The sequence below is a fragment of the Manis pentadactyla genome, chromosome 9, assembly GCF_030020395.1.
Source record: "Manis pentadactyla isolate mManPen7 chromosome 9, mManPen7.hap1, whole genome shotgun sequence".
Taxonomy (NCBI): Eukaryota; Metazoa; Chordata; class Mammalia; order Pholidota; family Manidae; genus Manis; species Manis pentadactyla.
In genome coordinates, this window is record NC_080027.1 from 38650900 (window position 1) to 38672019 (window position 21120).

Below are 21120 nucleotides of genomic sequence, written 5' to 3' on the forward strand. Positions count from 1 at the left end.
GGAAGGGACGCTGTGCAATCATGCAGCCTAGGACTCAAGACCTCGCAGCCTGGCTCCCATTCTTTCCCAAATTGGTGGCCATTGAACGCTAGATCAGTGATCTGTGTGAGACGGTCCCGGGCCCACCTGCAAAGAGAGGCCCGGCAGGCCCAGCCCCCGAGGTGCCCCAGCCCCAGCTTTGTGCAGTTCTAGGGAGCCCAGGCAAGGCCCAGGAGAACCACCAGCCAACCCACAAAATTGTGAAAATAAGTCCTTATTGTCTTCAACCTTGATACTTCACTACCTTCAACATGATACTGTCACTACCAAATCCTTACTATCATTAAGGTTTTGAATGGCTCATTACACAGCAATAGATAATAATGGGAGGGTACTTCTCTCCTTTGCAAATCTTGTCCTTCCTTCAAGGCCTTGCCCACCTGTCACTTCCCCTGCCTGGAAATCATCACTCCCTCCTCTCAACCACACTGCCCTTTATTCCCACTTCTCCCTGACTCTTAGAGCACACTGCCTCACAGGGGGCAGGTACCTTCATGAGACACTGGGTACGTTTATCACTTACTCACTCCACACGTACTCCTTGTCATTCCAGACAGAAGTGGAGTGGCTTATAGTCTCCAAATATTACCTTATTATGCTCCTCACACTTGAGGTGGAATCTGTAATCCTTATTTCTCAGATGGAAAAGTCAAGGTTTGGAGGTGATGTGACTTGCCCAGGGTCACTAAAAAGGGATGGGCCAGGATTTAAACCCAAATTGACACTTCTCAAAATGTACCCCAGGTTGTAGCTATTGGTATGCTCTTCTCCTGGAGGGGAAGGACCCTTCTTTTCCTGCTGGAGGGCAAGGGCAATTCACGAGTACTGGTCCTACCCAACTGTCCTGTCCCCTCACCACTGATGCATGTCCCAAACCTAGGAATCCGACTTCTCATCAGGGCTTCCGTCCCCATCTCACTCACCCTGCAGACACTTATGAACATCCTCACGTCTGTTCTTCATTCTCTGTGCTGGTCTCCTGTGCGTCTTAACACACCCTTTCTAGCCCCTTCACTCCCAACAGAACAGGCCAGAGGTGGAAAGCTTGGGGCAGACAGATCAGGAAGGAAGAGTCAACTTGGATTCTCTGGCCCAACCTGACTCCCCCTCTGGAAGACGAGATGGGACCACGGGGCCACAGGGCCATGGGGCCACAGGGCCACAGGGCCACAGGGTCAGCAGAAGGCTGAAAGTAAGGCTTTGACTGCCTTCTTAGTTGGGCCATAGGAAGAAAGAGAATAAGGCTAAAATAAAATCCTTTCATTTATTGAACTGACATTTATGGAGCTCCCCTTCTTGTGCCAAGGTCAGGGGCTGAAATTACAAAGGATCAGTAAGAGGTGTCTCACAGAGCTCTAGGCCTACGTGATGTCAGAGTTGAGGCTCAGAGGTCATCTTAGTCAGCAAAATGGAGGCTCAGAGGGTAGAGGATACTGAGGCGAAGTAGCCTGCCCAGGGTCACACAGCCAGTGACAGCACAGTTCTTCCAGACTCCTGGGCTGCCACTCCACAGCTCAGAGGACCCAGAAATGCGAAGGTACTCAGGGTAAGTGCAGCGGCCTCACAGCCGCCCCTTCCTCTCCGGCTTGGGGAGGGAGGAGTTGGGACACCCCGGATGCAGGATGCGGGAGCCTGTAGGAAAAGGGGCTGGAGCTGATGGCTTCTTTTGTGCTGTCACTCAAGGCACAGGAAGAAAAGCCTGGTCGCTCGTTGCTGCTCTCTTTTCCCAGCCCATTGAGTGAAACTGCAACAGAGGACGGAGATCTCTGAAATCATTCTCTTCCGGCCATCTCTCGGGGTTCACAGAAGAGTAGACCAGGAGAGGGAGGCTTGCAGAAGTTTCACAGCAGGAGTGCAAATCGCCAATGCCAGAGTCTGGTCTCCCCTCCCACGTGGCCAGCTGTGACTTGGGGCCCGGCACAGGTTGGATTTGGAGAAGGCTGGGGAGACTCTGGACATATGTTCAATGGACGCCTGCAGGAAACCCTCTCTGTTCACCTCCTGCTGGGTTCCCTAATGCCAGCCGTCCTCCTCCAGGGAGGCACTCAGTAGAATTCCAAGTGTTGGTCCATGGGGATGTTGTGCTTGAGCTTGTGGGCCTCAAAGAGGTCACCCAGCTCCCGGAGGTAGCGCTGGTGCAGCCTGTCCACCTCCTCCTGTGAGGGATGCAGTATCCTCTGCACCTCGATGGGCTTCCCCACTGTAAGATTCAAGATGCAAGGTGGAAGGTGGCCCAGAGCAGGAACTGCAGGAGTCGCAGGGGCCCTTGGGGCAGGTGCCCACCCCCACTGTCATCCCTACAGGAAAGCACTCATACTGCCATTCTTTCAGCCCAATTTTGGATGATGGATATCAAGATGTTAGGGCAACTCTGAGATTCTGATATAATAACACCAGCTGACAGTGTGCCATGTCAGGCAAGGTGCTAGGTGCTTCCCAAGCATTACCTCCTTTAATCCATGCAACAAACCTATGGGGCTAGAACTTGTTATGATTGCCATTTGAGAAGTTAGGCAATGAGGCTCAGAGAGGTTAAGTAACTTGTTCAAAGTCATATAGCCACGAAAAATCAGTGCCAGGTTTTAAACCCCGGGGATGTACTCTTAATTGCCAAGCCATATGGTTCTGGGAGTATGACACACCATGATTACAAGTGCCTATATTTCTAGGGTGAGGCAGGCCCGGATCCTAGGTATCTCTTCTTCCCCCATCTCCCTCCATGTCGGCCTGCAGTACCCTCTTCATTCTGGAGAGTCAGGAAGGCCCTAACTAATCTCCTTCCTCTGGTCCTGCCTGGCTGAGAAGCAGCTCCCCTGCCTTCTCCATGTGAGAACAGGTCTGGGGGCAGCAGCCAATTTCACTTCATGAAGATATAGCCACCCAACGCAAGGGAAGTCATAATGTAGGGGGTTCACCAAGTTTATGCCCAACTAACAAATAAATGGGCATGCAGAGGTGAATGGACAGACTTTGTCAGAGAACCTACTCGTAATCTGAGAAAAACAAATGAGGTGCCCAAACAGCTGAAAAAGATGGTACTAAGTCCATAATCCAAAGCTCATGCCCATTATTTACAGGAAAATCCCTCAGGCTCTAATCCAAGCTCCTGATTGCAACTTTACATGCAATTCTAACTGACTTGGGATGCCCTATCCTTGAATCCATCTTCTCCAATAAGCCTTATTAGACTCTCTAATTCAGAATTAAACCCATTTTCTCTGGCATAATAAAAAGTCAAAGAAATACTGATTCAAACCTCAACTTTGTTACTCAAAGGAAGTGTGACCTTTTTGGAAGTTACATAACTCCTGTGAGCCTTGGTTTGCCACCAGTGAAATAGGGATAATAGTCCCTACCTCACTGCTCACTAAGGTAAACTGAGCTGCGGCATGTAAGGGAGCTGGGGCAGGGCTCAGGGTAATGACTATAGTTCTCCATGTCTCTGTCACAGTTCTCACCCCAGACGGCCTTACACTGGGTTCTCTGTGAGTGTGATTGTTTTCCAGTCTAGAATGTGGGCTCCATGAGGGCCAGAGTGTGTGCAGCCCATTTCCATGTCCCCTTGCAGCACAGAGCCCTGGCCCCTTTCCCTGCAGCCCACTCAAGCCTGTGTCTTGACTCACCCACGGTGGTGATGGGCCGGCGGTAGGGTATAAGACCAAAGCTGTACTGGAAGACCCCACGGCCGTGGAAGAGTGGGAGGGAGATACCCATGATCTTCTGCAGCCGGTTCTGGATACAGCGCAACCAGGAGCCAGGACGGTTTTCAACTTGGTCAAATAGGTCATTTTCTCCAAAGGAGAAGATTGGCACCAGATCTACCCTGGAGGAAGACAGGGGAGAGAAGGCATGCGGAGGTCCCAAAGAAGGCCCAAGCTGACCACCTCACATCCCGTAGGGACCCAGTGACCAGGAATTGGAGCAGAGGACAGAGCCCTGGGCTGTAAACAGGAGGCCTTGGTTGTCTCCCAGACCTCCCATGGCCTTACATTCTGAACTTGGGCAGGTCCAGGCCTGTTTCAGGACCATGACCTCCCAGTTACACCATGACGGGCAGATCAGAATGCTTCAGAGAGTTCTCTCAGATAGAAAACATCTGAACATTTAGCAGAAAAATCTCTCCTGGCCGAGCATTCCTCAAAGATCCTTCAAGGTGGGAGAACAGCTCTGTGATATGCTCCAAACTCCATTCTCCCAGATCCCACAGGTCTCAGATCTAGTGCTGGTTTTGGGCAATATGTCCCTTCCCATTTAGTCCCTTTGATCACCAAGCCTCCCTTCTGGAATCTTTTCTGAATATTTGGGCATAAGAGAGTACATCTGTCACCAACATATGATTACTGTGAGGGGACTGAGAATCTCCCAGCCAAAATAGAATCCACTCTCTTGCTGCCAAAATACAATCCTGGCCAATCTCCATCTGAGCCGAGAGCCCTCTTCCTAGATACCCATGCATCAGGGCGAGCCTGATGAAGCCCTTGCGTTTCCGCAGCAACAGCGTGTAGGCTCCAGGCCTGGCGTTCAGAGCCTCCTGGGAACCCCCTACAATGATGGCCAGCAGATTGCCCCCGTCCTTCCTGTTCAGAATGTGAGCACCACTCTCCTTGTCCGATGCCACCAGCCCTGGGGAGAGAGGAAGGTGATCAGGTATGGGATGAGGGGGCCCAAGAAAGAGATTACCAAAAATGCCCACCGAGGCCTGGGTCCCCTGCCCCACCCACTTCAGCTGGGTGGGAATTCCCTGAGTCCTCCCTGCTCCCTAACACCTTGGCCAAGCTCATTACCACGCCAAGTGCTTCCTTGGGTCTAGCTAGCCTCCTTCTCCCACAGCTCTTGCAAGAAGTAGCCTTCCCTAAAATCCCTCCTCCCTTGCCTATAGCCCCATTTCCTGGGCTACCCACTGGTGTGAAGACTCACCCCCTGACATGATGTAGTCCCTGAGGAAGGGGACCCGGAACCACATGGTCAGCATCATCAGATGGGGGCGGATGCCCGGGAAGAGCGAAGAGAAGTCTGTGCTCTCGGTGCACAGGTTGACAAAGGCTCCCGTGGCCAGGACTCCGTGGGGGTGGAAGCCAGCGAGGTAGTTCCGGGACGGGTCCAGCTCAGCGGTCTTGACCAGCTGCAGGGACAGCAACTTGATAAGCCAGAGCTGGGCCTGTGTGCCAACCCTGGCTCTGACATTCACCGGTGTGACCTTGGGCAAGTTGCTCCCCCTCTCTGAGCCTCAGGTTCCTATGAAGATTGAGATACGGTGTGTGAACACACCCAGTGATGCAGTGCAGCTGGCTGTGCCTCAGACTCGCTGTGGGTTTGGACAAGTTGCTTCCCTTTCAAGCTCTTCATCTGTAAGATGGGGACATTATCCCTTGTCCTGCCTACCTGCCAGGACTGCTGAAAAGCTCAGGTCTGAGAGTGCCCTGGAACTACCAAGACTACATGACAGGATATAATTTGAAGGCTCCAAATGGCCACATGGAGGCGCCACTATCCAGAGGAGCTCCATTTTAACCACTCAATATAAGAAAAATTGGTACTTAAAACCTGAGAGTGAGCATTCACGAGCTCTCTCAGGAGTGGTCTCCTGTTAGGTTGAAATCACATGCAGACTGGGACGCCGGCTCTAGGCCTGGTGACCCTGTGTACACACAGGTGTCTCACCAGAGGCTCTCTGCTGCCAGGCCCTCATTGCCCTGCGACCACTCTCCGTCCCTGGCCATGCACAGCTCTGCTGGCGTGGCAGCTTCCCGGGGACAGGTCAGGCCTGCAGCATGGAGGGTGTAGCAGGGACCACCAGACATTGTAGATTGAGTGGGCGAGGAGAGCCGTCATTAGCAACTTCCAACTGAAGTGGGGTGAGGGTGGGAGGGGCAGGAACTGAGCTAGCAAATGCTCTTCTCAGCCAGCTAGTCACTGGACAGGCTGCGATGGGGCTGAGTCTGCAACAAAGATTGCCATGGGCAGTGACTCTGTGTGCTCAGGGAGCCAAGCCCTTTCCCACCTTGCCAGGAACCGCAGGGCCCACCCTTTACAGTGCCCTGTGCTCTGCAGACTGCAGACAGCAGTCTGAAGGTCCCTGAGGCCCCTGGCAGGAGGCTCCCTGATGGGACTGCCCAGGCCCTGTAATTTGCTTTCCCCAGTGGGGGCAGCCCTTTTCACTCTGGCTCTCCTTTGCCAGGGTGAAAGTTTATCCTGTCATCAAGCTGAAACTTTCAGCTGGTGACTCCCTGAGCATTCTTCCTTCATGGCCCCAGAAGCCTGGCTGCCTGCTCTCAGAGTGTCCTGGAGGCACCCAGGGCACAGCAATGGGATCTGAGCCTGTCTGCCCCGTCCAGTCTGACCAGCCCCAGATTCTCCAGTCTTGGACCTGGACTTGGTCTCTGCAAATGCCCACATTTCCAGTATGCCCTCCAGTTACCCATGGACCCCTTGAGGAAAGGCTGCAAGGACCACAGGTGGAGGGGCCATTGCCTCCTAGACAGGACAAACCTCTCCTACTCAACTCAGTGGGGAATTACTGGATGTGAAAATAAAGACAGAGCAGAGAAAGCTCTGGTCATTCTCCTCCTTCTTCAAGAACTCATCTGGTGGTGTTTCTCTAAAAACACACCTGGCTTCCTGTACTGAAACGTTGGCTTAAGGATTCTCGTTCTCAGCTAGTGGGAAGGTAATATTCTGTAACCTCCACAAAGGTTGGGCAATGTCTATCACAACCAAAAAATGTGACAGACCTTTTAACCCAGCAACTCCACTGCTGAGGAATTTAGGTATGGAATGTATTGCACTTGTGCAAATGACAACTGAACAAGATTATTCACTGTTCTTAGTTAACTGACAATTAGGTAATTATTAATAATTAGAAAGTTATTAATTATTAAGCATCTTTTTTTGGTGATATCAAAAACTTGACATCCACTCAAGTGTCCATCAACAGGGCTTGTCTAGACACATTACGGAACATTCACACAATGAATCACTGAGCAGCCTAGAGAAGCTTGACACAGCTCTTCCTGTCCTCACAGGGGAAGCAGGCTACTATTGTTTGTCAGGAAAAAGCAAGGGGCAAGACAGTGTGTGCAGAATGTCACCAACTGTGCCAAGAAGGGGAACATGCATTTGCGTCTGGGTGGATACACCAAACACAGGTCATAGTGCCTCTGGGGAGAGAGCCGGTGACATGGGATGTGAAGTGGAAAGGGGACTTCTCACTATGTCCCCTTTTGTTCTTTTTGCATTTTGAACAAGAATGTGTTACCTATTTTAAATGAAAAATGAATGAATAAATGAGTGAAGTCAATAAAATAAATGAACAAATGAAGGAAGGAATGATTATCCCCTTAATACAGAAGTCTTTGTGTATAGAGAAATACACAAAAATATACAACGTGGGCAAGTTGCCAATATTTGCACATGTGTCTTCACATGTGTTTCCAAGTGTGTACACTGATAGGGCCATCACTGTCCCACTGAGGCCACGTGTGCACGTCCCCAGATGTGGTCTCTACTGCTGACTTTCTGTGCTGACCTCTTTTATCTGGCCACTGTGCCCAAGTGATATCATGTCATCACTGTGAGGGCTCTGAGATTGCAGACACCTGTCTGATGTACCTCTCATCCCCAGTGCAGGCCTGGAACAGAGGAGATGCTATGGAAAGACCGTGGAATTGAAGAAGGAAATCATGAACCATTAACAGATGAGGCAGACGCAGCCTGCCTTGGAAGGAAGACCACCTGCCCCTGGTCCTGTCCTGACATGTCACTTGGGTTCCAGTAGCAGAGGAAAGAACCCTGAGCTTGGAGTCAGGAGCCCCAGGTTCTGTCACTGGCTCATCTCATGACCTTCAGCAGGCCCTTGCCCTCTCCATGCCTTAGTTTCCCCTCTCTCTTCCAGGACACAGGGAAATGTGACAAAACAGGGAGCTGGCATGGCTGCTACTGGGTTCAGGTGAGATAAACACAAAAGGGGAATTTTGTAACGTGCTGTGTTTTCTGCTTTCCTCCCTCAGTTCTCTTAGGGGAGGACTAAGCAAAGATGGGTGGATATCTAGGGAAGGCCCTCTCTGGGTGTATGCCCTGGCAGGCCAGGCTTGGAACCAGGCACTGGTGGCGGGAAAAGGGGATGGCCAGGTTGCTATGTCTGGGGGTTGCATTTTTTTACTAACATAGTTTGTGTACCATCAAATTCAGCCTTTTAAGATATGCAATTCAGTGGTTTTAGTGTATAGTTGGTCCTTGAACAATGCAGGACTTAAGGGGGTGCCAACCCCGCCATGCAGACAAAAATCCATGTATAATTTTTGACTCCTCCAAAACTTAACTACTAATAGCCTACTATTGACTAAAAGCCTAACTGATAATATAAACAATCAACAAAAACATATCTGTATGCTATATGTATTATATATTGTATTCTTGTAATAAAGTAACCTAGAGAAAAGAAAATGTTATTAAGAACATCACAAGGAAAAGAAAATACATTCATAGTACTGTCTATATTTGTTGAAAAACAATCCAAGTGTAAGTGGACCTGCACAGTTCAAACCCATGTTGTTCAGGGATCAGTTGTATTTAAAAGGTGTGCAACCATCACCACTACCTAATTCCAGAGTATTTTCAACACCCCAAAAAGAAAGCCATCCCCATTAGCATTTACTCCTCTTTCCTCCAACCCCTGGCAACCACTAATCTATTCTCTGTCTTTATGGACATGCCTGTTCTGGACAATTTATCTACAGGTAATGATACAGTATGTGGCCTTTTGTGCCTGTCTTCTTTCACTTAGTGGAATGGTTTCAAGGTTCATCCTTGCTGAAGCATGTATCACTACTTGGTTCCTTTTTATGACTGAATACTATTCCATCCTATGGATATCTATTTTCTTTGTCCATTTATCAGTTGATGGAAATTGACGTTATTTCCACCCTTGGGCCATTACACATAATGTGGCCATGAACACTTGTGTACAGGTCTTTGTGCAAATATGTTTTCAATTCTTCCCAGGGTGGTGCTACTTTGGGTCCCAAATGCCTTGCCTAGACAACCGCAGCCCTGCAGCAGGCTGCCCAGCAGAGGCATCCAGACCTTAGGTGGGAGGGAGGGCAGGGAGGGGCTGTGTCTGCCCAGTCCCACCCATCTCTCCATAAATGCCCTTGTGACCCTTCACACCCTTGGGGTGACCCAAATGCCTCAAGAATCCACTGTCTTGATGGCTCCATTATGGTTCGCAAAGCACCCGCACCACTAGTCTGTGTGACTAGGACCCTTGGGAGGCTGGCTGCAGCGTGGGAGCTCATTGCACAGCTGAGCAAACTGAGATGCAGAGGGGTCAGTGACCTGCCCAAAGCCACACAGAGGACCAGAATCTGAGTTCCGCCATCCCCTGCAGAGTGCCCCAGAGAGCACCAGGAAGCCTATGTTTCAGACCCAGGAGATATCTTGAGACTCAGGACCAGCTCTGGGGCCTTCTCCTGCTAGTCAAACTCAAAGGGCCCGGCTCTCAGGCTTCCTCTCCCAGGACAAGGTGGATTCTGAATCAGCGACCTACCTCTCCCTGCTCCAAAGCCTGGTGATGGAGAACCTGTTCATGGCCTATTTATCTGCCTTGATTACTTGGCAGGTTAAAAATGCAGGGCAAGCAAGCTCTGATTCAATAGGTCTGGTTCTGGCCTTGGACATCTGATTTGTGACAAATTTCCTAGGGGATTCTGATATATGTATCAAAGCTTGAGATTCACCACTCTAAACCAAAGGAACCCCCTTCCAGCCTCAGGCAGTTGGTGGTGTGCATGTGTGCAGAGACCAAGGTCCCTCCCTGTCTCCACCCACCACAGCCAGATGGAAGGAAGGGCTCAGTTATTCTCCCTAGTCCTGGCAGTGACTTGGCATGGGCTTCAGCTTCTGTGGGCTTCCCGGCAGACATGTTCCCAGCCTGGCCCCTTGCACAGTCAGGCACTCATCTAACTGACACTCGGTGACACATACCGGTATATCACTCCCTCAATTCTAAGATGCACCTTTTCTTCACCTCTTAACATTTTGTTATCAAGATGCGCTTGACATTTCTTATTGGAAGAATCTTTTTCTTAGTGGCTCGTAAAACATCGGTGTGTTTTACTATTGGGGATACCTTAGAGTGGAAGAAGTACAGCCTATGCCAGGCACTGCAAGCTGGAAAGAGTGCCCAAGGGGGTGAACATTCCCAGCACCTTCTGTGCGCCAGGCGCCTATGTATAGCAATTTGCTGCATCCTCTGTTAATCCTGTGAGAGAAGTCCTGGTGTTAATGCCCCCATTTTACAGGTGAGGAAACTGAGACCCAAGGTTAATTAACTGGCTCTAGTCACATAACTAGCAAAGTGGCAGAGGCAGGACCTTAACACAAGCAGCCAGGGTGTGTAGCCAGCAGGCTCTCCTGGCTTGTGGGAGCTCCCTCAGGAAAGGTGGTGGGGCTAACAGGGAGAAGGGATGAGCTTCAAGTAAGGGTACAGGCCAGGGCAAGTACACAGCTCATGTCTGGAGAACTTGGAGGGCACAGGGGGTGGGGGAGGTGGGAGGAGGCGGGGAAGAGAGGCAGGTGAGGAGTGAGCAGGGTCCAGAAAGCAGGGATAGGCAAGCTGCAGCAAAAATCGGATTTTATTCTAGTTGCGATGGGAGTCACTGTTGCATTTAATATTTTACGAGGATTATGCTGACTGCTGCGTGGAGGATATGTAGGGGGCGTTACTGGAAGCCAAGCCCAGGTAAAGAGATGACTGTGATCAGACTTAGGTAGTCAGCCCCAGAGGAGTTTGGGAAACAGACTCCAGGCCCTAAAGAGGCAATTCTTAATCGGGCTAATTTGTCTCCCACCCCCCACCCCCAGGGGACATTTGGTAGTCTGTAGACATTTTCAGTTGTCACAACTGGTAGAGGGGAATGCTGCTGGCACCTAGAGGGTAGAGGCCAGAGACGCAGGCAGACAACCTAATCCGGCCCGTACAGACTGTGAGGATCAGTCAGCCCAAACTGTCCGTGGTGCCTGGGGGGAGAAAGCCTGCACAAGCCTGGCCAGTAGCGGGAGAGGCAGCTGCAAGGGCAGTGGAAGTGGCCGGGAAGGGAGGCCCCCAGTCCCTGCAGGGCAGTCCTCAGGCTGAGCGGACAGCTGTGTCCAAGGCAGAGCTAGGACTCCTGCGAGGGTCATGAGGACACGCCCCAGCTCCTTGTCAAGCAAGACCTTGTCCCAGGCGGAGCCCTCGCTTAATGAAAGGACGCATAGCAGGAAGAAATGACCCGCGGTCCTTGGGCTGTGTAAGCAGGAGCTCTGGCCTGGGTGGGAGACTGAGCACCTGAGTCCCTGTAACTCAGGTTAAGAGACCCCAGTGTTCTGGGAGGTGGCCGGCCTGGGAGGTGGGGCATGAAGTCCCTAGTGATGCCTGCGGGGCTGTGAAGGAACTAAGGGGTCATCCCAGGGGTCAGGGAGGTGTCCTGCACTGCCTGGACCCGGGAGCATTTCCTGACACCAGGTCACAGGGTCTCCTCAGGCCTGGGCCTGTGTAGACAGTGTCTGCCCCGGGATGATGAAATCCTCACGGGAGAAACCCAGCTGCTGGGCTGGTCTTCAAGAGAAGACACATCTTCCTATATGAAACACTGCCTGATTCTCCACCATTACCTCTTTAGGGAGCCTACAGGGAAGTTTAGAAGGCTCCAGAGCCCAGACACAGCATCCTAATTTTGCTTGAAATTGCACCACTGGACACCAGTCCATAAAATCAGACTGAGAACTGACAGAAGCTCAGATTTCCACACGCATTTGAGAGGGGAGAGCAGAGGCCCATGAATGTGGGGGAGCTCAGCAGAGCTGGGAACCCTGCCTCCACCCACCACAAGGTCCGTGCAGAGCCTGGGCTGTAAAGGTGTATGGAAGGGTTGGAGGGTCTCCAGGGAGGCCGCGGGGAAGGGAATCTGCTGGCTACAGCCCCCTACTGCAGCCTCCTAGGAGCCTAGGATCGGCAAAGCCGAAGTGCATGTCATTTTGCCCTCTGCCGGCCACTTGGTGGTACTGCCTGATGATGCAACAGGCCTGTAGTGGGCAACAAATCCCAAACCCTGTGCACACAGAATTTCTGCAAAAACAATACAGTGTCCGACCAGTGTCAATAGGGCTGAGGTTGAGAAACCCTCCTCGAGAGCTACCTGGCTGGGGGAGGAACAGGAAGGGCAGCGGATAGGACAGGCACAGAGCCATCTCAGCATCATTTTTCTATAAACCAGACCTGCAACTAGCAGCAAAGCTGGTGCAAAGAGAGCCAGATATTCTCCTTTGGAGGCCTTTCAGTTGAGGAGTCCCAGTTCTGTGGAATGGCCTTCGGTGGCCGTAATCTTATCCCTGAAAACCTTCCCAGCCTCATCTCCAGCTGATTTCTGCTTTACACACGCAGAATGTCAGGCCTGTTGCTCAAAACCCATCCTGTGGCAAGCTTCTGGGCCTGAGCTCGAGTTGTTCCCTTTGCAGGACACCTTTCCTTCCCTGGTGAACTCGGGAGTCAGCTCACAGTGGGAGGTGAGACCACAGAACCAGAATCCACAAAACTCTACTAGAGGCCAGAACCTGTGTAAGGTTTTCCTTGGCTTGGTAGCTGATGACACCTGTACTCCCAGGCTACAGGCCACATTTTCTCATGGAAGCCATGAACTTCCTGGCACAGAACAGTGAGTCCTGGCCTGGGAAGAAGAGAGGGAAGAAGGGAATTCAGGACCTCAAAGCTCAGAGGTCCTGGGCTGGGGATGTGGGACCCTGCCAAAAATGTGCCTGTGGCTCCTCTCAGGACCCAGCAAGGCTGGCTTGTCTTTGCTGACAAGACCTTGAGAGGGTGGCCTGCAGAGGAAGCAGATATGGGCGCCGGGGAGGACGGCTCTCCATTGGGTCCCTCAGGTTAGCTCTGCACCACTCTGCCCTCCAACCTCTATCTCCCCTCATGAGCAAGGACGTCTCTGCCAGCCAGCTTCCTGCCCTCTGCCCAGCTTCTGCCCAGCTGCCCTGCCCTGCCCAGTCCCACCCCTGCCCTTTGCCCAGGAGGCCTGATCACTGGGGTGCTAGGAGCTCCTGCGCCCCAGTTGTTGCTCAGGTCTTGCTAGTTCTTGCTAGGCCACAGGACTCTCAGAAGGGAGCAAGGCAGGAGCCCTGACTCTGCAGAGTGCCCGTGCCTCGGGCGAGTTGTTTGACCTCTGTGAACCTGTCTCCTCCATGCCTTCTCCCTTTGCTAACAGGGGACCTCATTCTTGATGGGGCAGAAAGAGGCAGGGCTCCCAGAAAGGGTGGGAGAAGCCAAGCAGGCAGGAAGATCAGAGCAGCAGGGTTCTCCGAGTCCTTCTGGACCCACAGGGACGCCCGGATGTCCCCAGAGTCCTCACTGACCCTGTAAAACACTAGCTACTGGTCCACTGAGAACCCACACGGGGCTTTATCTGCTGTCTCACTGAATCCACACAGCCCAGTGGTGTATATGGCATCATCTCCACACTACATATGAGAAACCCAAGGCTCAGAGAGCTTACGTAACTCACCCAAGGTCCTACAGCTGGTATGTGGCAGAACTGGCATTGGAACCTAAGGCTGTCAGCTCCAGAGGCCATACTCTATACCTCTCTTCTCTCCTATTTCCAAAGGGGGACAACCGCCCCTGCCTGGCACCCCTCTGTGTTCCCACGGCCTTCCTCATCCTACTCCATCTGGCCAATAAACCATCCCTGCCCAGCTCCTTACATCCAAGGGTTTAGTCTGTCTGGGATTCAGTGTAGAAGTCAGAGTCTGTTCACTCAAACCTAGTGGTCTGATTCACTCAGGGCCAATATTTGGGTCCAGGGTCAAGTGTCCATAACGGCCATGAGGTACTATAAGTTGGAGTGTCAGAGATTCAAAGGTACTTAAGAGTAGGAGGGATTAGTCTGCTTAATGCATACATGGGGAAACTGAGGTTCAGAATGGAGCAAGGCCTTGCCCAAGGACACATAGCATAATAAAGTTAGGGGCAGGATAGACAGAGAACAAGTTCAGGGCTCTCTCCTCTGCCCCTTACACATAGTTGCTGCACAAACTATAGAACCAGGAAAAGAAGTTGCTGTATGACCTTGGTCACACCTTTGTCCCTCTCTGGGTGTCAGTCTCCTCATCTGATGAAGTGGAACTAGATGGTCTTTTAGGGCCTTGAGTTTATTACCTTCACTCTCAAACCTGGGCTGCAGAGGGGTTTACACCCGTAAGATACATAAGTGTTCTACACTGTATGTCCCACAGAGCTCCTTCAAATCCTGTACATTCATCAATCCTCATATTGGTCCCATAGCCCTGCAGATGGGAATCCATGGCCAGAGAGAAGCCAGACTCTTCTCCAGGTCACACAGTGGTGGAAGCCCTAGCTCCTGCCTCCCAGCCAAGAATTCTGTTCACTGCACATAAGGCCATACCTCCCCCACTGAGATGTGGGACCCTATGGCCCTGGCCACACCCCAGCCAGCCCCATTACTCACCGAGATGGGGAAATAGTCCCTCATGTACTTCCACATGACCCAGCGCCTTAAGGCCGGGATGCGCCTGCCCCCTTGCCATGGCTTGTCTCGGTCCAGGTACCACCAGGTTGCATACAGAATACTGAATAACCAGAATCTTGTGAACAGGAGGCCTATGAAGACCGCAGTGCAGATTTGGGCTGGGGAGGGAAGCAGGAGCTGTCAGTGGTCAGAGGTAGGAGAGGAAGGAGGAGAGACTGCCCATGGTGAGTGTTCCCCATATGTCAGCATCAGCAGTACTGGGCTGTCCGTCCCTCAGCCCCAAAAAGAACAGATCAGTTTCCCACGCCTTTGATGGGGAGGAATGCAGCCAGGCCAGTGTCACACTGGGAGCATGGATTTGAACCCAGTGGGCCTAATTCCAAAACTCATTTTTTACCACTGCACTAGGCTAACTTATTCACTTTGTCTTCCCCCTCTCTCCCTCCCTCCAGTAAAGCAGTAAGCATTCACCAGGTGCTCAATAGATGCATGTTGGGCAACCGACTGGATCAACTGCTTTTGGTTTCCACCTTTTGGGACCTCAGGTAAAAAGGAGACATTCTTCTGTCCAGCCCTCTTTCTGTCCACTCTCTAACCATCTTTCCAAAGATAAATCTGGCCTGATCCCCCTCTGATTAAAGACCTCCCATGGCTTTCCCATAACTTCAAGGCACAGTCCAGGCAGCTCAGCCTGGCACTGAAGATCCCCCTGAGCCGGCCCTATCCGCCTCCTGCTTCAACCTCCCCTTGCCCACAAACCCCCCAAAGCTCCGGCCACGCTGAACAGCTCACTGAACTCCCTCAGTCTCTTAGCTTGAGCTCATGCTGTTTCCTATGCCTTCCCTGGTAAAGGAGAGAGGGAGAGAGACACTAACCCCTGGCTGGCCTGTGCGTCAGGGATGCAGCTGTGCACACCAGGCCCAGTGAGGAATCCCCATCTGACCTACAATTCCGAATTCCTTGCTGCAGACTAATCCCAGCTTCATCTCAGAGTCAGTCTGTGGGCCATCCCTAATTTGGTGCTAATGAAGCATCATTCCCAGAGAATATTGCTCCCTCCACATACCATTTCCCCTGCTCAATGCCATTCACTCATACTCTTCAAGAAGGTCAGCTTCCAATTGTGTATTCCTATTGAAAGAAGGGTTGCCTGAGCCTGACCTTCCTGGTAGCCTTCCTGGAGGAGGGAACTTTCAACCAGTTTGGATGGTAGTAAAATTCATAAGCCAGACAATGCAGGTTGGGGCTCCCAGATGTTCACTTTATACAAAACACCTATGATATATGCCAGGTGCTGGTGGCACAACTGTGAACAATGGATAGAAATTCCTGTCCTCATAGAACTGACTATCCAGTGTGGTGTTTGGGGCACTTCCTGTTTTTGAATCATTATTGTGGTAAAATATACATAACATAAAATTTATCATCTTAACCAGTTTTAAGTATACAGTTCAGTGGCATTAAGTTCATTCACATTGCTGTGCAACCATCACCACCACCCATCTCCAGAATTCTTTTCATCTCAAACTGAACCTCTGTACCTACTAAATACTAACTCCCATGCCCCCCACCCCTGCCAACCACCATTCTATTTTCTGTCTCTATGAATGTGACTATTCTAGGAACCTTCTAGAAGAGGAATAATGCAATATGTGTCTTTTTGAGCTAGCTTATGTCACTGAGCATAATGTCTCCAGGGTTCATCCATGTTGTAGCCTGTGTCAGAATTTCTCCCTTTTTCTGGTTGAATAATACCCCATTGTCTGTATATACCACATTTCGTTTATTCAATCATCTGTTGATAGATGGATAGACCCCCTTTGCACTTTGTTTTAAAATACTATTAAATTAGTAACTAATAAAAAAATGAGGAGGCTTCACATACAAATCCTGGCATGTGAGGACTCTTGAGAAACCAGAAGAAATGGTAGCCCTGCACCACCATTCTCACAGGGGGCTCCTCCTGTGTGTTTCCCTAACATTCCAGACGTGCTGGCCAGGTGCTGCTGTAACCATGCTTTATGATTTCCGGAGGGGGCAGGAAGGACCATCAACCACTTGTGGGTTGTTCACCTTTTTATCTTGAATATTTTTAAATAAAAATTTTGAAACAGAAAGTTGTAGAACAGTGGGACTAAAATGCCACCATTTGCATGAAAAAGGACATTTGTACCTATGTGGTTGCACATGCATCTAGGAGGGAAGGACTCCTACAGATCTGGAGGAAAGACACAGGATGCAAAGGGACAAGGATGGTGGGGAGATGGACTTGAATTTTATTTATTTATTTTTTTACATTAAAATTTTTAATGTAGAAAAAAATAATACAGAACCCCAGCTAGGGCTCTCTCCCTGTGGGCAAAATCAAAAGTCTGGGTGAGTAGCTCCCACATTAAAAATAAAAAACAGCTCTAGAGAATAAAAACAAATTGTTAAAAGTGGTTACCTGAAGGGTAGGATTTGGGGAGGTCTTTTGCTTTTAGGATACACATTTTGTTGGAATGTTTTACAATAGCATGTATTAATTTTGCAGTCAGAAAAAGAGGTTAGGAAAAAAAAAAACACACAGAGCATTTGCACTTAAGAAAGATCACCCCCACCCCACCAGCACCCTCACCCTGGGCTCTTCAACCATTAACTCCTATGTGAGTCACTTAGGAAAGGAGACACTTTCTTTCACTTAATTGTCACAACTCTGAGAGGGAAAAATTTTAAATCTCACGTTACAAAGTTCCAGAGAGGGTAGGCAAATTGGCTAAGGTCACACAGCACACTAGTAGGTCAGGATCTGAGATTCAGTTCTACTATATTGGCTACATCATGTTTCTATTTATTCATTCAATAAATATTTATTTATTCCAACTTTTCTAGGAGTTGGAGGTGTGGCTGAGAACAAGACACACTGAATGGGGTTCCCTTGTGTGAGTGTGAGTGTGTGAGTTACAGAGCAAAGGAAACAGTAAACAAGTCACCCATTTGGGGATTATTTGGCTCTCAGCCCTGAGTACTTGGTGACAGGTCCTGATTGAATTCTCCAGCCACTTCTTTGCAATTCCCCATAATACCTCCTCTAACACCAGTGTGAACCGGCTCTTCAATAAATGTGCATTTGGGGAGAGCAGAGTATCACAGAGAAGGGACAGTGGATCTCTGGCAACTTGCTGCACTAATGGACAGTGACTGCATTGGGGTGTGGGTGGGGACTTGATAATATGGGTAAATGTAGTAACCACATTGTTTTCTCATGTGAAACCTTCATAAGAGTGTATATCAATCATACCTTAATGAAAAATTTAAAAATAAATAAATGAATGTGCATTGTCTTCACTCTCCCCTGGAGGCCCTGACTCTCCTGCCAGCTTTTCAGTCTTGCCCTGTGGACCCCATCTCCTAAATATCTTTTGACCAGGGCCACCTCCCTCCACCCACTGCCCATCTCCCTACACCAGGGTTGGCAGTCTTTTTCTTAAAGGGCCAGACTATAAATAATTTTAGATTTTATGGCTCAAGAGGCAACATGGAGGACATTACATAGGAACTTAAGCATTTAAAATGCAACTGTTTAAAATGTAAAAACCATTTTGGCTCAAGGACTGTACAAATACAAGACAGTCAGAGGGCTGCATTTGGCCCATGGGCAATAGATAATTTGGTATCTCTGATTAGATTGTGACCGCTTCCTGCCACTGGTCTGTTCCCCTATACTCCAAACATAATAGACACCTTGACTGCAGCCATGGGGACCTTTAACTCACACATTGGACCTTGTCACCCCCCTACATAAAGCCCTTCTGGGACTCCCCTTTGCCCTCAGGATAAGGAATAAGGTACCAGTGGGCGCCGACCCCTTTGCTCAGCTGCTCTCCCTCTAGTCCTCAGGCCCAGGGCTACTTTGTGCAGCTCCTGACATTCCCAGGTTCTCGTGTCCCTGGCCTGCAGGGCTGGTGGTGGGCTCTGCCAGACAAACAACTCGTGCCCTCCAAGCTCACACAGGGCAATCCCAGCATGACGTTCCTCTGTGATCCCTAGGCTACAGCCTACCTGGCTCTGGGCCTCCAGTGACCTTTGTCCAAGAGCCAGCAGATTTGCTGCCTGCCCCGGGCATAGACCTCCCCCCATGGTCTCTCCGCCAGCCTGTGTCCCACATCTTCTCCCATACCTGCTGCCTGTTCTCCTCTCTCTGCCTCCTTCCCTTTCTTCCCTGGGCAGTCAGAGGAGCCCAGGATTCCAGATCTACAGCCTTGGGCATTTAAGGCACTTACTTTCTCTGCTTATCTGTGTCATGGGGATAGCCAGGGACATTTAAAATGCTTAATAACCCTTAGGACAGAAACCCAGATCAATCACAAAGGATGCTAGGGACACAGTACTGGAGGCCTGCTTTGCTGAGGGTGAATCCTTTGGTTGCAAAATTGTTAGGGGAGGACTCTGAGGGAGCACCTGGGGTGTGTGTGTGTGTGTGTGTGTGTGTGTGTGTGTGCGCACACGCATGTGTGTGTGAGCCATTGACCATTTGAACACCGAAGACTGGCACCTGTGTACAGGCTGAACACTAGCCCTGGGGTAGTAGCTCCTGCCCACTCAGGTGCTAGCAGCTAAAAGGAAGAATCCCACATAATCCCAGTCACTCTCTCTTCCAAACCCTTGGTCCTGGGCACTCCTCACAAATATTCCCTTCGGCAGAGCCAGAGTTTGGGCAAGTGTGGCCTCCCTGTGCTCACTGTGGGGTGGGGTGGGTAAGGGGATCCCAGCCCAGGGACCAGGCTAGGTCTGTGCTGGGCAGAGCAAGCACATTTCTTCATCTCATCCCACAACAGCCCTGTAAGGTCAGCACTGTTATTCCCATTCTGAAGATGATAAAATAGAGGCTCAGAGAGGTCACACACAGGTCCACCAAGGTCACAAAGCTGATCAGTTGCCCAGCCGGAGTCTGACCCAGGTTAGCCTGGTGCCTGTTCACCCCCCAGTCTACTTTCCGCTTCTACCTTCTCTCCCCTTCCTGTTCTTTCCTCTCCTCACCCCTCCCCAGTCTCGGTTTCCTCCTCTCTGAAAGGAAATCCACCTCCTCTGGGCAGCCTAAGAAGCCTGTAACTTTCCCCCAGTCACCTAGATCTTTCCCCACACAACCAGGAAGCCTGAGGCAGGGTCTCTGTCCTGCCTCAGCACAAAGGCGGAACCCACAGCCCAGGAAAGCTAAGTAACCTGCCCAAAGCCACAGCTGATGGCTTCTACCCCACCCTAACCCCCCACCCCTGCTGCCCAGGGGCCCTCATCCCCACTAGGGGCCTAAGGCAGGCCCAAGAGGTCCCTTTGGACAGGGGCTCTGAGCAAGCCCCCTTTAGGACTAACAGCTTCCCACCATCAGCGTGCGCAGTGCACCTGGGGCAGCAGGGGAGCATGCCCACCGCCACCTCCACCGCCCCCCAGCCCAGCTGGCCTTACCCAGGGCCAAGAAGGAGAAGACCCACTGCAGAACCGCAAGGGTCTGCAGCCTGCGCTCCCATGGCACGGACAGGGGTGCGAACTCCACCATGCTGGCTCCCCTGCCGGCTTGGAGCCTTCTCTGCGCACAGCTGTGGTCAGAGCACCTAGGCCAGCTCTTGCAGCTGCCGAAGGTTGTGTAAGCATTTGTGGGGAGCCGGGAGGGGCAGAGGGAGGAGAGAGGAGGAGGATGCCCCACCCAGCCCAGCTGGGCTCTCAGGCCTCCCTGACCCCACCCAGGCAGGCACCCGTTTCCCAGGAGAAACCTTTGAATCCACCTGCCGTGGGCCCAGCCAAAGGAAGGAGGAAAAGAAGGAAGTGTACCTTCCTTACCTCAGGCATTGCGTTATCTACAGATTGCCGTTCTCTGATTGCTTGAATCTTGCCCTTCACTTGGCAGGTGAAACACTAAGCAGTGCACCGCAATCCTGCCCTCAAGCTACCTAAGCAATGACCTGGCTCCGCAATTGTCTCCCCTCTTTCCTGTTGCTCCACAGCTCCGCCTCCACAGATATGCAGTAATAGCTACCACGAAAAAATTCCCTTGGCCCTCCTACCATCTCCTCCACCTCCTGCCCCACTTCTCGGCTTGCCTGCCCAGCAAAACTCCTGCAAGAGCCGTCTGCACTCGGCACCCTCACCTCCCATTCTCTCCCTGCTTGCTCCGGACTTCAGATGCCACTATTCCATGGAACTGCCCTTGCCAAGTTCACCAACAGTCTCCCTGTTGCTAAATCCAGTGGTCAGTTCTCAGATTTCATCTTGACCTATCAGCAGCAGCCTAGACACTCTCTCTTCCTGGAAAGCCCTTGGCCTATGGACACCACACTCGTGGTTTCCTTCCTATGTCTATGGCTGCTCCTTGGTCTCCTTTGGCTCTTAACACCTTACCAGATGAGATGTCTGAGCACCCTCCTGCCCTTCAGTCCTTGGACTTTCTCTCTCCTGTCCATACTCACTCCCTTGGAGATCTCATCCAGGCTCAGCTCCTTGTATCCTGTCTATACAGTGAAGACTTCCAAATTGGTATCTCCTGCTCTGACTTCCCCCTGGGGCTCCAGACACCCCTGGT

The 21120-nt window shown here is 51.0% G+C and overlaps 1 protein-coding gene across 1 annotated transcript; it reads right to left on the minus strand.

The window, feature by feature from the left end:
* Positions 1–1289: 1289 nt before the first annotated feature.
* MOGAT2 (monoacylglycerol O-acyltransferase 2) lies at positions 1290–20168 on the minus strand. The gene is made up of 6 exons (XM_036895505.2): positions 20010–20168; positions 14547–14725; positions 4957–5161; positions 4488–4662; positions 3663–3862; positions 1290–2239 (listed from the first exon to the last, which is right to left on the minus strand). Exons 1-6 carry the CDS (start codon positions 20098–20100, stop codon positions 2085–2087), a joined length of 1005 nt encoding a protein of 334 aa, XP_036751400.1. The 5' UTR covers positions 20101–20168; the 3' UTR covers positions 1290–2084.
* Between the last annotated feature and the right edge of the window lie 952 nt (positions 20169–21120).